This window comes from Pteropus alecto, unplaced genomic scaffold, assembly GCF_000325575.1.
Source record: "Pteropus alecto unplaced genomic scaffold, ASM32557v1 scaffold121, whole genome shotgun sequence".
NCBI lineage: Eukaryota > Metazoa > Chordata > Mammalia > Chiroptera > Pteropodidae > Pteropus > Pteropus alecto.
This window is the reverse complement of record NW_006434369.1, coordinates 13,138,172-13,155,197: the sequence shown is the minus strand read 5'-3', so window position 1 is coordinate 13,155,197 and position 17,026 is coordinate 13,138,172. Positions and strand designations below refer to the sequence as shown.

The following is a 17,026-nucleotide window of genomic DNA, read 5'->3' as shown; positions in this document are numbered from 1 at the left end:
TGCTGGGGGACGGCGGGACCCGCGGCCAAGCGGAGCAGCAGCCGCCGTCCTCCTCCTCGGGCTTCCTCTACCGCAGACTCAAGACGCACGAGAAGCGGGAGATGCAGAAGGAGATCCTCTCGGTGCTGGGGCTTCCTCACCGGCCCCGGCCCTTACACGGCCTCCAACAGCCGCAGCTCCCTGTGCTCCAGCAGCAGCAGGCTCGCGAGGAGCCCCCTCCCGGACGGCTCAAGTCCGCGCCGCTCTTCATGCTGGATCTGTACAACGCCCTGTCCAACGACGACGACGAGGACCGGACATCGGACGAGGAGAGGCGGCAGCCCAGGCGCCGCGGAGGGGCCAGCGCGTCCCAGCTCCGGCAGCCGCCCCCTGGAGCTGCGCACCCCCTGAACCGTAAGAGCCTTTTGGCCCCTGGACCTGGAGGCGGCGGCGCGTCCCCAATGACCAGCGCGCAGGACAGCGCCTTCCTCAACGACGCAGACATGGTCATGAGCTTTGTGAACCTGGGTAAGGATTTGGGGTAGCGTAACAACGAAGACATTGCTCTTTTTCCACTTTTCTGGGACTGGGGAGGTGCGAAGTGAGAGGGTGGAGGAGCCCTTGGCGCTCCGGTCCGGGTTGTCTAGGCGGGAACGCGAGGGTAGGCGGGCTGCTTTCCCGCCACCTGCGCCGCGGCGGTGGGCAACACGTGCGGCCCCCCTAGTCGCGGGTTGTGTTGCTCACCGCGGCCGCAGGAGGCGGCGGACTGGCCGAGGCCTGGGGCTCCCAAAGCGCGGCGTCCCGCAGGCGCGTCTTTGAGGGCGCCGCGAGCACGTTCCTCGCTTTCCCCAAGAGCGCCCAGCTCAGGCCAAGTTAATTCGGCCGTGGCAGAAAAGTCCGGCCGGGGTGTAGCCAGCCGGGAAGGAGAAGGCTTCACAGCACTCTTTACCCGTCCTGTTTTCTTCTGCACCCTTAATGCTCTGAATGCCAGTTTTCCCACCGGGACATTCAGGGAATCTGACAGCAGCTGAGAACTTTGGAAACTTGACGTGATTGTGTTAAGTGGTATTCACGGAATTGGAGGGGGGCGGGGAAGAGAAGGTTACAAAGGAAGGTGCCTGAAGGACCGCGGAAGGCGCGCCAGTCGGGGCCAGTCAGGGCTGGCACCGGTTTGGGGCTGGACCCCGAACCCAATTGGAATAACCAATCCAGTACCCTTGCTCACATGCCTTTCGCCAGTGCCTCCAAAGGCTGAACTTCTGATCAATGCTGCCCAAGCTTTACGGGCAGAGAAAGGGTGCGGGTTAGGGGCCGAGGTTGGGCGCTGAGCTGGTCTGAACCAGTTGCCAGGCAACAGAATGGAAATTCAAGGGCGTCTAAATCGAGCTCCGCCACAAATGTTCTGTGGCAAACCCGGACGGAGTCACATAGCCTCCTCCTCCCCACCCCCCCGGAGTTTTCTCATCTGTAAATGAGAACGGTTAAGGAAGGCTTTTTTTTCCGGAATCAATGCCTCCGATTAGTGTACTCTTCATTCAAAGAATGACTCAGTTTAGCGTCCATAAAAGAATGTTGGGGATGCGTTCTCCGCGGGGAGAAATAGGGGTGCAATAGGCACGCCCGGAGTGGATGCAGCGGCACTGTGGGGTGAGTCTCCACGGACTTTCTTTCCCATGGGACGCGTGGCTCAGCCCAGGCCCTAAAGTGGGTTAGCAGACACTTGCCAAAGTAGCACGCACGTCGCTAAGCCACGTCAAAGACCTCTGTCTGTCATTTAAGGACATTATTTACTTGAATGACTCTCATGTAAAATATTTTAGCGAGTTCTTTGCAAGTATATCTATGGGATGATTCTTAACTCCGCTGAGTTTGGGGGGAATAAAGGAGGAGTGGGGGTGAAGTGGGGGGATGTGGAAGAGGACGATTGGCATTCAAGTGGAGCAGAAATCTTCCTGGGAAATTCATGACATAGAATCTCACAGGGAGTGAAGGCTCAAGGCCTGCCAATCTTGCTACTTGTAATGCCAAGGGTTCTGATTGGACAAGAACTCTCACAATTTTTTGGAACTAAATCCAAAGTTGAGCTGCTTCCAGGAAGCATTCTAAGTAAATTCTCCTGCCAGTCAATGAAGTTTGGGGTGGGGGAACATGCAGAGGACCAGCACTATTCCTTATTCTAACATCTCTGCTGCTTCTGGCTTAGTAGATCACACCTCTTGCCCTCTCCCTCACCACTCCACCACCTCCGACCCCCAGGTTTCCTGGCAGCTTTGGGCAAGTGTTTTACTGCCTCCTGGGGATAGTCCCAACCTGGACAAAGTGGAGGAAGAACAGCACTTCTGGCTCTTTCAAAGAATCGTGTTATAGTCTCCATGGAAACAGTTTCTGGGCTTGGATCGAGATTCTCCACCTTGGCTACCCATTAGCAGCACCTGAGGACACTTAACAAAGGGATGCTGGGGCTGCTCCCTAGAGCAGTTAAGTCAGAATCTTTGAGTTTGTCTCTGGTATTTTTTTTTTTTTAAGTGCCTTATGTTTTTCTAATGTGCTACCATAGTCAAGAAGCACTGGCACAGGAGATCTTCACATCTGAAGGCAATCATTAAATCATCCCAGTAAGAGATTAAGAGCAATCTTGTTAGTGGCTCCCAAACATTGTACACATTAAAATCACCTGGTGGCTTTTAAAATCCAGATGCCCAGGTGGTACCCATATTAATTAAATCTGAATATGTGGGGTGGAAGCTAGGTATCAGCATCCCCAGGCGATTCCAGTGTTTGGGAACCACTGCTTTAGATGTTACTTGAAATTGTGAGAGTTGGCTTGAGGCAAGTTTGTAAAGTATGATGACATTTTCTGTGTTTAGTGACCTCCAAATTCTCGTTCCTTGCTTTTTTGACTTTTCTTGGTCTATAGGTAAACACATTTTCCTGAGTCACAGTGCTTGAAGCTGGTTGTGGACTAATCCTGGTAAAGTGATGGTTTAACATAGTATCTCCATAGGGATATTTTCATTTTTCATGAGAGATTGTTAAAGATCCAAAAAAAAAAAAAAAAAAAAACTCACTTAAAAATTACAAGAGAATTACAAAAAAAACCACTGAAAAATTCCAAGAGAATTCAACAGTACTAGTGTTAATTTCAGGCCTGGGACAGGCTGATATGGAACTGAAAGATTCCTGGGTAGAGAACTCTGTCCCAAGCCCCTCCTATCAAACCACTGGGCTTTCTGACTACAAGTTATAACTACTAGTTTGTAGGTCCAGTTCTGGACTCAACATGGGTACTTAGAGGAAAAAACCCTTTCCAATTTTTTTCTGAAAAAATAAGTAGGATTCAAGTCACAAAGTCATGCCACCTGCCATTCAAGCAATTCTATTTAATCTTAATCCATTTAGCAGTAGGAAAGGGGGATTTCATAATGAGAGGCTAAAAGGGCTCTGAGCAGAAGGACAATTCATTTGAAGAAAGTAATTGCATAGCAATGTGGATTCTCTAAGGATGTTGGGAGAATTCCACAGATTTGCTAATCCATGTCAATGGCATGTTGCATTACATGACTCATCTATTAAAGAACCTGCAGAAAGATACATATTACAGTAAGGTGTTTTTAAGTACTCATATCCCCTGAGTTAGATAAGTTATAAACTGAAAGTAAAAGGGAAAGTGTTACATAGTTGTAAACAACATTTTTCCTTGGGACCGAGGAATAATTTACTCATGAAATACATTTAAAAACCTTGAGCCTTGTCAACCAGAGTAGCTATCAGGAAGTATGAATCAACAGGATAAATTTCTCTTGCATATCCTAAATGCTGGTCATTGGACCAGCTCACTGTTGTTTATGCTGACTGTTTTAAACTCCCTCTGGGTGAATAGGCTGGGGGTGTGTAACCTCCTAAGTGTTAACTGGCTGGTGTGCAGAGTGCCCAGGGAAGCTGGTGTACTCATGAACCTGCATGCAATTAGGGCCACAAGTGCCATTTTCTACTTGTTTTCTAATGCTAAAAATGTCTTGGCAGCCTAATAAGCAAGCCTGCCAATTTGATGACCTTGGAGAAGTATCCCTAAACATCCTTCAGGTCTTAGCTTAAAATTCACCTTCTTAGAGAAGCCTTTTCTAACCACCCTGTAGAAATCAGTACTGCCGCCACCCCCACCTACTTCTTTACCATCACAGCACCCTTTTTATTTCCTTGGTTGCACTTATCACAAGGACTGTATTTTTTCTTTTTAAATTTGCTTACTCATGTATTTGTCACTCCTCTAGGATATCTGTCTCAAAAGGCAACCAGGCTTATCTGCTGTTGTAACATAAGTCCCTAACATAATTCCAAGTACACAAAAGGTGCTTAATAAAAATTGAATTCATGAAAATATAAACATATCTCTTATTTAAAATTTATGTTTTACTAATCTGGTTATCATTTGGATATGGTAGACTTGTAAGTAACTGAAGACATTTAGGACATTGAGGTATCATGGTATTTGATGTATATCAAAATGCTATATTAATAAACCTCTTTTGTATTAGCTACCCATATGTATATTAATTTGTAATATGTGTTACATCTGAGACCAGTACAAAGGTTTCTTGAAATGTCTGCATTTCAGACTTCATTTATTTATTTTTAATTAATGAGATATTGATCTCCAGATGCTAGGATAAAATGAAATAAAAGACTCATATTATGGTCAGAAAGGGGAATCAGTATGTATTAGTGCAAGTAATAAGAAACTTGTACTAAAAATACTGGCAATCTTCTGACAAAATTACTCTTGGGAAACATAAATTAGAAGAAAAATGAAATATTCCTTACTTGTATTTGTAACCAGATACACTGTACTGTCTTTTTCTCACAAACACAAGTCAGTGGTACTATTTTTCACTAAAGCTGCCTGTACTTATCAAGATTTTTGTTAGCAGAAAATGAATCCATGTCTGCAAGCTACTCACAGAAAAAGTAGTTTGGAGACTGGGGTTCAAAGAGGCAGTAGATTTTCTCCTAAAGAGATTTAAAATAGTAAATGTGAAATTCAGTGGTATTTCAACAAAGAGTTGTACAAAGTGTTCTTAAACTCAGATCAAAGGGCAAGCAGATATCATTGTTTAGACCTCAGATGGTGTTTCCTCTAGTTGTCTTTCTAAGAATGGGTATAAATCCTTTTTAAATATGCTTAATCATGCTTAGTTCCTCTATTTAAGAGCTTACCTCTGATTAGCATGGAGGTAGGATTCCCAGTGATATAACAAACTGTGTAAGTGGGAAAAAAAATCCCCAATGTTCAGAACTTTATTCAGCTTCCAATAGTTACGCTTCATCACTGTGTCTTCAGAGTTTAGCTACTTTAAATGTTGGATTTCAAATTAATATTTTACTTGAATATGGAGGGTGGGCGGGTAGGTGGGTGAATATTAGATATCAAAGGTAGTATAGCAGACTCTTAATGATAAGAGCTCTGTCATCTTTATCTATTTAGAGCTGTTATAAAAGGAAAATGAAGAAGGTAAAATTTCTTATATAATTAACCAGGTTTTTGTAACTTTTTCACAAGTTGGTCTTCCACTCTCTGCTTCCCATCCTATATTTAAAAATGCATTATTCCATAGAATGCTTATTTTTTCTTAATATAAAGTCATTACAGTTTTATCTTAAATTTTTTATTTTGAGTCTTATGCTGTCCGCCCTGCCCCCGCCCCTGCCTCGCCTCCAACCCTTGTCTGAATTTTGGTCACATTACCTTCAGGGCTTCCAGTAGTGGGAAGAAAAGTAGCAATATTTTAATCAGATAATTGTGTTCTGACTAGAGGCTTCCATAAGTATCTGAGGAAAAAGAGTAGAAATCAATATAGAAATTCCCTAAGATATAAACAGTTTGCAGAGTTCCCAGGCATGTAAACAGCTATTATTACACATTAACTTTTCTGTCCCACTCTCCCTGAGGCCATTGTTCAACCCAACCATGAGCCGGGCAACACGGCTGCCCTGGCTACAGGGTGTCCTGGGACTAGTATGGGGCACAGCTGGCATCTTTTTCTCCTTTGTGTTTCCCACAAAGAGCTAGTGCGTTCTGTTCTCCTTTCTCTGTTTTCATCATGACAGTGGAGTTGCTTTTATTTAGATATATTTCTCCTCTCATAATCCCCTCATCTCTTCTTCAACATCCTGGCTCCCATCCCCCTTTCAGCTTTTGCCTTCTGGAATCTTGTGAGCCAGAAAATGGCCCAGGCTCACCTGGAATATATGAAAGTGGTGACAGTTGTATCGAGGAGCAGGAAAACCATTCCTGTTTTAATCAATCAACATTAGAGTTACTAAAGGACTAGGGCTGTCAATCCCTAAAGTTTTTGAGAATGCCAGAAACTCTCAGAACCTCAGAGTTATACCTGCTAATCTTCTACCACAGGCATCAGAAATAAACGACACTGTAGTTCACTGAAGTTGATTGGATTTTTCTGTTCAATTACTAGTGTTTTGAAAATATTGTTCTTTATTTTTTCCCATTGTAAATACATAGTGTTTCAGCACCCTTATGGATAAAGTTAGAGTCTGGAGCTGGCTGGGGTCACAGCAACCTTCCATAACATTGTTTTTCTGGGAAACATGCCCAGCAATGGACAACCCGTTTTTATGCTGGGCTTTCTCTATAATTTATAAAAGTTTGGGATTATTGGTAAATTTGTGTTATCCATAGATCAGAGACTTTAGAGCTTTAGAGATTCTTGCATATCATCTAATCTCTTATGTTTACAATTAAATATGTTAGATTTATTCAGGATCATTTCCTTTCACCATGTTAGTTATATCTTAAGGCCGAGGGACAACCAACAGAACCACAGAGATCCTAACACATCACAGGAACAGAAACATAAGGTTGTTGGTCAGGCATGAGTAATTAAGGAGAAATTACAAAAGGATGCAAGAGCACAGCCTTGGGCAAGGGGTGGGTTTGCCCAAATCTGGAATTTTATGAGTTTTCTCTTAGTGGATATAGCATTCTCTCCTAGAACTCTGTTTTTAGAAAAGAAAAAGCTATGCATATCTATAAATAACCCCTTGTTTGGTGTGTGGGAGGACAGCTGACCCCAAAGAATTGTTTTCTGCTCCAAAAGTGAGTTGAAAACCACGTTGCTCTGAGCCACATTGTTCCTCTGATGTCCGCAGGCACCAATTCTCTTCCTGCCCTTCCCATGTCTATTATTAAAGAGATTGGGTCCAAAATAGAGATGATATCTAAATTACATCAGGTAATTCCTTGATAGGTCCCCACGGTCTTGTTATCTCTAACCCAATCCCATATGACTGGGTCGAAGACTCCCCTTCAGACATTTTTGCAGAATGAGGTTCTGGTTCTCAGTGGGAGAGCCTTCCTGACTTTCAGGTTCATGGGCATACGCCCTTGATTACTGATCCTGCTAGATAGGTCGGGATTGTCCTCGGCCTGAAACATCCTTGCTCCATAGTGCTGATTTTATGTTCAGATTGTTTTCTCATCATCACAGAGCTCTGTACGGGAAGGGGTGGGGGGCGGGCAGGGGAGTGGAGTGGCTTCACTGCAGGCAGAAAACAGTGCCTGGCAGCAGAGCCTGGTGGTCCCGCTCCACGCTGAACTTTGATATCCGCCTCAGTCCTTACTATGACTCTCTTGCCACTTACCCTTTTCACCTTGTCCAGAATGTGACTTCCAGCCTTAAACATCTGCGTTTGTTGATTGTTGTTCCTGTGTTTACAGTCTTGTTGGTTTCCTGTACATGAACATGGGCTGGCAAAAAATTCTGATTTGTGTATCAGCAGAGCATGAACTAACCATATCAGCGAGCTATTTTATGTGCTGATTAGGCTGGGAGGTTTTTTAAATTGGCCTGGCTTAATCTCTGAGACCAATTATTTTCTCTCCCCTCTTTTAAATCTATGAATTATGTTTAAATATTGTAAAGACAGAGCTTTGTCAACTATAAAATGAAGCACTGAAAGTTTTACTTGACTTTGTTTTTTTTTCAGATTTTATTCGAATACGCTATATCTGAATAAGTTAACAACAGAACTGTGCATTTTTTAAAATACACATCATATTTACTTTTTTTTTAGCATTTTATTTTATTATTAGTTTCAAGTATACAGTATATTGGTTAGACATTTATATAGTTTGTGAAACGATCCCCTTGATTGCTCTATCTTCCCTCTGGCTCTACACATAGCCACTACATTATTGCTGACTACATTCTTTATTTTTAAAGCAGTTTGGGGTCTAAAGCAAAATTGAGTGGAAGGTACAGGGATTTCCTATGTACTGCCTGCTCTGAAATGAAGAGCCTCCCTGCTTATCGACACCTTTAACCTGAGTGGTACATTTGTTACAGTTGATAAACCTACCTTAATACATCATTCTCACTCAAAGTCCATAGTTTATGTTACAGTTCACTTTTGGTGCGGAACATTCTATGGGTTTGGACGAATGTATAATGACTTATGTCCATTATTATAGTGTACAGAATAGTTTTACTGCCCTAAAAATCCTTTGGAAGCTGTGCATTTAACCAGAAAACCAAATCAATAAAAATCTTAAAATTCAAAATATGCTGTTTAAGAGAATAGAAGTAGAATGATATTTTAATATTCTTGAATAATATTTTGTTTCTGGTGTTTTACCACGTTGGTGGATAAATAAGTAATTCTGATTGACTACGTAGGCTTTTTTTTGTACTTCCGTGTTGATACCAAATCCATTAGAAATCAGTCCCTCTCCCTCTGTTTCTCTCTGTCTCTCTATTTCTCTTTCTCTCTCTTTTTTTTTTTCTCTCTCACTCTCTCATCCAGGAGTTTAAAAATCTTTTTTCTTCTACATACTTTCAGTGAGGTGTCTGTCACCATAGTACCTAGACAATCCCTTAGGCAGAGATATGAGCGATTAAATTTCTGCCTGGCTTGTGCCCTGTTTGATCCATGCTCTGCAGGATTTGGGGGAGTAAAAGAAAGAAGCCTGAAGAATGAACAAGAATTATAGGAATTCTGTGCTTGTAAGTTATTGAAATTTGGGAGGGGGGTTGTTAGAGGAGGGGTTAAATAGTTTTCCTTCCTTTATGAAAACGTATATTAGAACTTAGTATGACTTTTGGATTGAGAAACACAAATATATTTTTTACTAGCCCTAGAGGCAGGATCAGGGGACTTTAAAAGGTTTCCTCAGGAGAGACTGTTTAGATCAGATTAAAACTAAATTAATAGAGACTCCGTAAATCCAGAGGTCTTTGTAAGTGATATATAGATTAGATTTATTTGTTTTGAACTATTTTCTGTGTGAAAGGGCTACACAGATTGATGATAAATAAATGAGAAATGCTATAATGTAAACAAGCAACATGACAACTCTAAAGAGTGCTATTGAACGGCGAGCAATTTATTTGAGATATTTTGGGAACTCAGCATTTCGTTACAAATATTGTACAGGTGAGACATTTCATGAATTCTCCCCAATTCTCCTCATGCCAACTATCCATTTTTCTCACTGAATTCTAGTTAAATTACTTCTTATCCCCCTCTCAACCCCTGCAGAGATGAATGTCTGGAAAATAGGGAAGAGCTTGGGGCCATGGAAGTATCAGTGGGCTTGAGGAATTCAGCTTTGTTTCATCACATCTGACTTAGTATGTGCTGTAGTTTAACTCTCTCTCTAGTAGAATAGACATTTACCTGAGCCAAAAGTGGAATGATACTGAAAGGCAGTGCTAAGACTAATGGAGGGTAGTAATGGGAGGACGCAGGTGCCTTCAGATAAAGGTATTTGGAGAATTGTGTTCTCCCAGGGGGCCATAGAACAAGCCTTTGCATTTTTGTGGGGTCTATTTAGGGAAGAATCCCTTAACACCAGCTTTGGGAACTAGTCCCACAAATCCGGCACCTTGGTTATTTAATCTAAATTGAGGTGGTTTGACCCTGTTGTTGTACACACATATGGGTAGTCGTTATTAGATGGGGATGCCGACATGACTGCAGGGATGTAAGTAGTCCCCAGTGGAGGTTTGTTTCTCTTTTCCTCTCCTACTTTCCTCCTTTTTCTTTCCCCCCTCCCATTAATAAATTTGGCAACTCTATCGCATTTATTTCCTCTGCTAAATCTGTTCTTTTCCCATAGTATTGGTGCCTTTGGTTGTCTTTAACCTAACAGCAGAGTATGCTTATCTCCATGGAGCCCGGTAGTTTATATGACCAAAATGACTCATTGCTCACTACAATGGTTAAGTAGCTGGTTCTTTTGATGATGCTAGGAGGTACTTAAGGCCTATTCAATGCAGAGTTGAGGAAAGTTCACTGATTAACATTCAGGAAGCTTGACACTACCCTCTGGTCTTAGTATTATTCTTTTTTATACTATCTTGTTTAAGCCACTTAACCAAATTCCAGGTCTTCTTTCCTTGTCTATTAAATGTGAATATTGGGCCAGATCAGCATTTTCCAAATAGTATTTCATAGAACACTACTTTTCCAACATGTTCTGTAAATGAAGATCACAGAAGCACTGTATATCATATTCCTCTCTTTGAGATTTATAAGTTTACTAGCATATTAAAACCCTGGCAAGCTCTATGGTAAAGAAGTCTGCCAACTTGTTTTAACAGTTTTTTTTTTTTTTAAATTACTTTTACTCTGTAACCCCCCTTTTTTTTCTGAAACACCTTTGTGTCAGACCCAGTTCTCTCTGCTCCCAGATCCACTCTTGACCCTTTCCCTGGTCTTCTCTGTAGGGCAGGGCGGGACTCTAGAAGGCTGCATTTCCAGCTGCTACTGCTCTTCTGTGGCTTCAGTTCTCTCTGGAAGGCCCCACACTCTCCCCTTCTTCCTGCAGGTGGAAGAGGCTTCCTGCTGTTGCTAATCCATGGAATGTCTCACAATGACCTGCTTGGCCACTTAGTTCTCCCATGATTCTGCTACCAGCTTCTTGCATTAAATTCCCTCTTCTGTGAACACTTGCAGGGGTTTCTCTTTCCCCAGCGAGACCCTGATTGCTACAGCCTCTAATTCCATGGAACACAGGTGAGAAATCCCAGACTGGATGATGCTCAGAAATCAATTCTAGGAGTGTTCTCTGTTGTATATCTCTGAGTGATTGTTTTTTTAAACAGCTTTTTCTGAGGTATAATAGACAAACAATATTTATTTAAAGTGTACAATACAGTAAGCTTTGACATATATGTGTACCTGTGAAACGATCACCACAATCAAGTTAGTGAATATATCCAGAGCTATTCTTTTAAACAGCAGCCTAAGCCAGAGAATGAAATAATCAATTTTAACACACAGGAAGTGCAGTGAAAGTTCTTGTCTTTCATCGATGTCATTGCTCTTCATGCTTTTATCTTATATGCTTCGGACATCCTTAAGAATGGACTTTGCTGAAGATGTCTGTGAATGGTTTTCTTGGATCAGAGAACTCTGAGGTCAAGCCTGCTTTTTGCAGTTGTGATTGGCCTTTATCCTATATCTCACCTCTCATATTTATTTTAGAAAATAATAAAAATAGGCTGATGTCTTTTCTAAGTTTGAGATCAAGCATCTGGGGCATTTAGGGGTTGTTAGTGAGCCTATTGGCTTCTTGTTTCTAAATAATCAAGTTTAAAAAAAAAATTTGTTCCTTCTGGAAAAATCAGAAAGATGCTTTCCTGCGTTTCTGTTTTAAATTCTGTCAATTTAGGTAGGGCACAAATCCAAGAAATTTATGAAAGTAGACTCCAGTTTACCCTCAACTTTCTCCCCCATGTTTATTCTCTAAACGTTGTGTAAGCTTAAATAGAAACTGCATTTTTCTTTGCAAGAAAATGTAAGTATTATATACCTGCATGGCCTTTTGCCTTACAGAATGACCAGTGACACTTATTCTGTGTTATCAGCAAGGCAAAAACTGAGAGTTTTATAGCTGCAAATTTACATTAACCACTAGTAGATAGTAAGAGGAGAATTTGGAGATTTTTGGAGAAAATTATTATTTAGAGTAGCATTAATATTTTGGGTAACACCAGTGACACAATAAAACAGTTTTGCAATGTTAATTCCCCCACCCCTGCCACCACCTCCCTGATTCAGGGAAGTTGCTCTTTCCTTCCCACCACCCACTTTCTTCTCTCCCTTTGCTGTCTGACTTCTGTCCTCACCACGCTGCTGAAATTCTTCTGTCAGAGGCAACTCATGATTCAGTCTTGGGTCTTCGTCCTCTTTCCTGCAAGCCTTTATCACTTTGGCACTCCTTTTTCCCATCTTACAATCCTTCTAAGAAATTCTTACCTAGCTTCTATAGTGCTGCTTGCTCACCCTTTTTCCATCCTCTGGACTGCGGCTGTGATTTGGAACATTTCCTGAGAAATAGTAAAAGAATCAGAAGGGTCGGCATGTGGCACCAGACCTACGACATGGGGCTGAGATAACCATGAGTTTGGGGCGGAGGGAGCACATCCAGCCACAGGAGTGAGAAGATAATATATAGCCATAAGGCTTGATGCCAGGCAGATGCCAGGCTTTCACGTGAACCACCATGGAGGCTCAGTGGCCTGGTGATAAAATGGACCACGGTGATGAAGATCCCAGCAGCCAGTGTTTTCAGAAGGTCAGATGTCAGCTATAGGGAAGTCTCTCAGTTCTGAACACCTTCTCATGTATTTCCTTTCTCTTTTACTAACCCATGTATTCAAAGTGTGGTTCTGCACTAGAATCATATAATATGTGCAGTGCTTCTCAAACTATCTTTGTGCAGGAACCACTTTGTTTTTTTTTTTTTAAATTAATTTCTGTGGACTCATAATATTGTAAAATTTGTTAGAAATGAATTACTAGAAAAGTGAAATGGAAAAACTCAACATGCACATGAAATTTTTAATTATCAGATTCCATTGATATAAAATTATCAGTCAAATTGCTGTCAAACTGTCTAGGTAGTCTCCATTTCTGTACTTCTTTCATTGCAGGCCAGTCACAAAGAGTCTGGATCAGCACAGACCTAGCTATTTGTTCATATGCAACTTCTTGGACCTGCCCCAACTCAGGAAATCTGGTGTGGGGATCTACATTTTAACAAACTCACTTGGAGTTGAGAGTGGACACTAAGGTTTGAGAACTTGTGTGTTAATTACTCAGGTTCATCCTCAGTCTCTGCCCTCACTCCCACATTCAGTCACTTGCCAGATTGACTGTTTTTGCTTCTAAACTCCCTCACTCCCAACTTCTCTTTTTTCCATTTTCTCCCCACGTTCCCTAGATGAGGGCTTTATGATCTTGGCCTTGACTCCTATGCTGGTCTCCTCTACTGCCAATCTGTCCTTACATTAAGACCAGCTCAGTTTTTCTGTAGCACAGATGTGATGTGATCCCTCCTCCATCACCTTCATTGAATCCTTATGGCCTACTGAATAAAGCCAAGATGCCATCTGACTTCCACTCCCTTTCAATTTCAGCTCCTCCAGTCATTTTTGTATGCATATCATTCAGCCAACTAACCCTGCTCTGTGATTTCCCTTTTCTGGCTTTTCTCACGATTTCTCCCATTTACATTGTGCCATTGCCCGCTTCAATTTCTCAGTTCTATCTGTTCTTTAAACCCCAGCTCAAATGCCATCTCGTCAAGGAAGCCTTTCGGAAATTTGCTGACCACATGCCATGACTCTTCGGAAGAACATCGGGGGCCTAGTGACTTTTTCTAGTGCAGAACACCACAGAATGGAATTCTAATTTCAGCTGTGTGTTTGCAGATGAGCTCCATGTGGCTTGCAGGAAGGAGTTAGGAGCCTTGAGGTCCAGTGTTGGCTCGGCCACCCAGCAGCTGTGTGGATTTGGGCAAATCACCTTTAACACCAACTTCTCTGATTCTTTACCATATAATGCTTTATGTATCTTGATGCCTCCCCGCTGAACTCCTCTCTCCCCCAAGTACCTAGCATGGTGCCTTACTTAGTTGATACTCACTTTCTCTAAAATAAAATAAAATTGGTGTGTGCTGTCTTCTTTCCTTCTCTTATCACTATAATATCAAACATTTCAATGAGAGAACTATAAACTAAAACACTGTGGAGATATGAGAAATGCTTATTAACTCGCATTTGCAGCAGTGGTTATAAAAAAGAGACGTTGCCTCCTTTCCAGGTTTATGTTCAGTGACTCTCTAGATGTTTAGGGAAAAAAGGCCTCAGGAAGAAGAAATATTATTTTCCCTCTATCTGATGTCATTATGACTTTAATAAGTATTAATAGGAGTCAGAAAAAAGTGCTGCTGAGTCTAAATTTAAATATCCTGGTTGTACCTAGCAGAAGGCTTGCATGCGAGGAGGCACGATTCCGCCTGCAGGTGCCGACGCAAAATACTTATCTTGTCAGCTTCTACTTTAGGCCGGCTGGCTTGGCTTACATCGTGAAGGTGTTAGACATTCTGTTTACATAAGGGCTGAGGGGGTGACATAATGTCTATTGAAGCAAAGTCACTTAGCTCCCCACTAGGCAACAGGGAGCATTTAAAAACCAAAAACAGATCAAAGCCATGGGCAAAGTTGAGATACCCCTACCCAGGAGCAGAGCAGTCTGGCTAGGGAGGGGGTGGTCTCTTGGTTGGTTGCCCGGAACAGACGTGCATTATTGCCTCACTGTATTTCCAGACCATTGGTGAAACGAATCAGGCAGAATTAAACTCTGAGGAGCCAATCCAGAGAGACTGCTTAAGTAGGCACAAGTGTGTCCAAATAGGTTGGAAAAAATGTCAACTGAGAGTAAGCACATACAAGTTGTGATGTTTCTCTTTTTATAGACTTATAAAAGTTGTTTAAAATTAAACAACTCTTCAGTACTTAAATTATGTATAATGAGACAGGTAGGTCCTGGAACAGAGAGTTTTGTTTTTTTCTTCCTTATTCCACTTAAATTTTGCTCTCCCTACCAGAGTATGCAAGACATAAACACTTTCATTTCCAGGATGTATATTAGCCTTAGCATGGAGGAAAGGGAGAGAGATGGAATTGATTCAAGCCACAGAAGTAGCAAATATAGGAGTTCTTTTTCACATTTTATTTGATGAACGTCAATGTTGTATTTATGAAAATAATTTGAGACTCATATTTGTAAGTCCCACCAAGTGATAATTTTGATATTTTATACTTTTAAAATATATGTAGATGTAGAGGAAGGTATATTATATAGTATATACTCCCTTTACAGCCTCAAATAAATATTGCCTTTTCAGCTTTATTCAGGTGTAATTGACAAATAAAAATTGTATATATTTAGATGTACCTCATGATGATTTGATACATTGTGAAATATCACAATTAAGCTAATTAACATATCTATCACCACACAGTACCATGTTCTTATTATTTTTTGTAGTGAGAACAGTTAAGATCTACCCTGTTAGCAAGTTTCAAGTATACAGTACAGTATTGTTAATTATATTTACGTTGCTGTACATCAGATTTCCAGAACTCATTTATCTTGTATACCTGAAACTTTGTACTCTTTGACCAACTTTTCCCATTTCTCCCTTCCCTCACCAAGCCCTTGCAACCACTGTTCTAATCTTTTATGAATTTGACTATTTTAGATTCTACATATAAGTGAGATCATATAGTATTGGTCTTTCTGTGTCTAGCTTATCTTAGTATAATGTCCTTCAGGTTCATCCATATTGTTACAAATGGCAGGATTTCCTTTTTAAGGCTGAATAATATTCTCTCTTGTGGATCTGTCTGTCTATCTATCTATCACATTTTCTTTATACATTCATCCATCAATGAAAAACACTTAGGTTATTTCCACATCTTGGCTAATATACTGTTTTTTATTTTCTTAGCTATATTTAGGAACAAGTAACAGTGTTTAATGTTACATTATTCAGGACTTATAAGGCTGCTGTATCTTGGCTATTGTAATATTTATCCCTTCCTTTGTATTATTTTGTTTCCATTTTTCTGGATCTTGTTAGAATCACAATTTATCTTGTGTCTGTAGGATGTCATCTAATCACAGCACTTGTACTCCCCTCTCAGTGTTGGATGACACTCTTTTCGGAAGCAAATGGGTCATCTTTTTTTTTAGGGCAGTAGAAATGCTTGCTCGTTCTCATGCCCTTGATCTCTCTCTGTCTCTCATTGGGTGTTATATTTTCCTGGTCCTTCTGGTGCTTGGGGCCTGGCTCGTAGGAAGCTGAGGTCAGATTCGAAACTTCTAAAGTGCCACCTTGCATCACTAAAACCACAGAGACAACAGGGATAGCCCTGTTAACACTACAAAAATAAAATGTGTCACCAGAACATTTCACTGGAATGATGAATTTATTTCCATGATTCCCTAAGGTCAACTACGGTACATGCTTTTTCCTACTGGGCAGCAAACATGTTTTACCAAACTCTTACCTAAGTGCTTTTCATTTACAATTCCACAATGAATTCTTGGCTCTCTCCATGTTGATTCCTGTAAATATTGATTTACTTCTACTCTCTTGAGGAAGCGAATTTCAAGTCGTGATTTATCTTTTAATTTTTGCCAACATTTATTGTGAAAATACAAAGAAAAATTGAAAGATTTTAAAGTGAATACTCTCCACAGAATGCAAAAAAGATCTATTTATAAAGGATTACATGTAGCATATGAAGACCAAAGTATATGTGTTCTATTGTTGCATCACTTTACATTCTGGAAGATATGGTAACAGTGTGCTTTTAACCAAATAGAATCTAGGGCACTGGGTAACACCCCGAGAAAAAAGTTTCTTAAACTCAGGAGTGTTTTCAGTATTAGAAATTACAGATTTAATTTCGTTGTCCAGTATTTATGGAAGCTTTCTTAAGGTACCAGGCTAAGTGCTGACTTCACTAGGGAGGGGAGAGATACAGTTGCTGACTTGAGAGAAGAAGGCAGATGCATGGATGCCTGACCCTGACCTCGAACAGAGTATGGTGGTATCTAAATATAGAGGTTAAAACAGAATATTATTGGAGCACCAAGAAGGATGTGATTAATTTATGGGGACATATGGCATTCAGGCTGAGTGTGGAAAGGAGTTGAATTTCCGCTGTTG

The 17,026-nt window shown here is 41.1% G+C and overlaps 1 protein-coding gene across 1 annotated transcript in view; it reads left to right on the top strand.

Moving 5' to 3' along the window:
* Positions 1-5: 5 nt before the first annotated feature.
* BMP6 (bone morphogenetic protein 6) overlaps positions 6-17,026 on the top strand; it is a gene marked incomplete at its 5' end in the record, with an annotated part of 137,500 nt that continues 120,479 nt past the window's right edge. The window contains one exon of the mRNA XM_025044913.1: positions 6-507. Within this exon, the coding sequence (XP_024900681.1) occupies positions 6-507 (502 nt within the window). The remainder of the gene's footprint in view (positions 508-17,026) is intronic.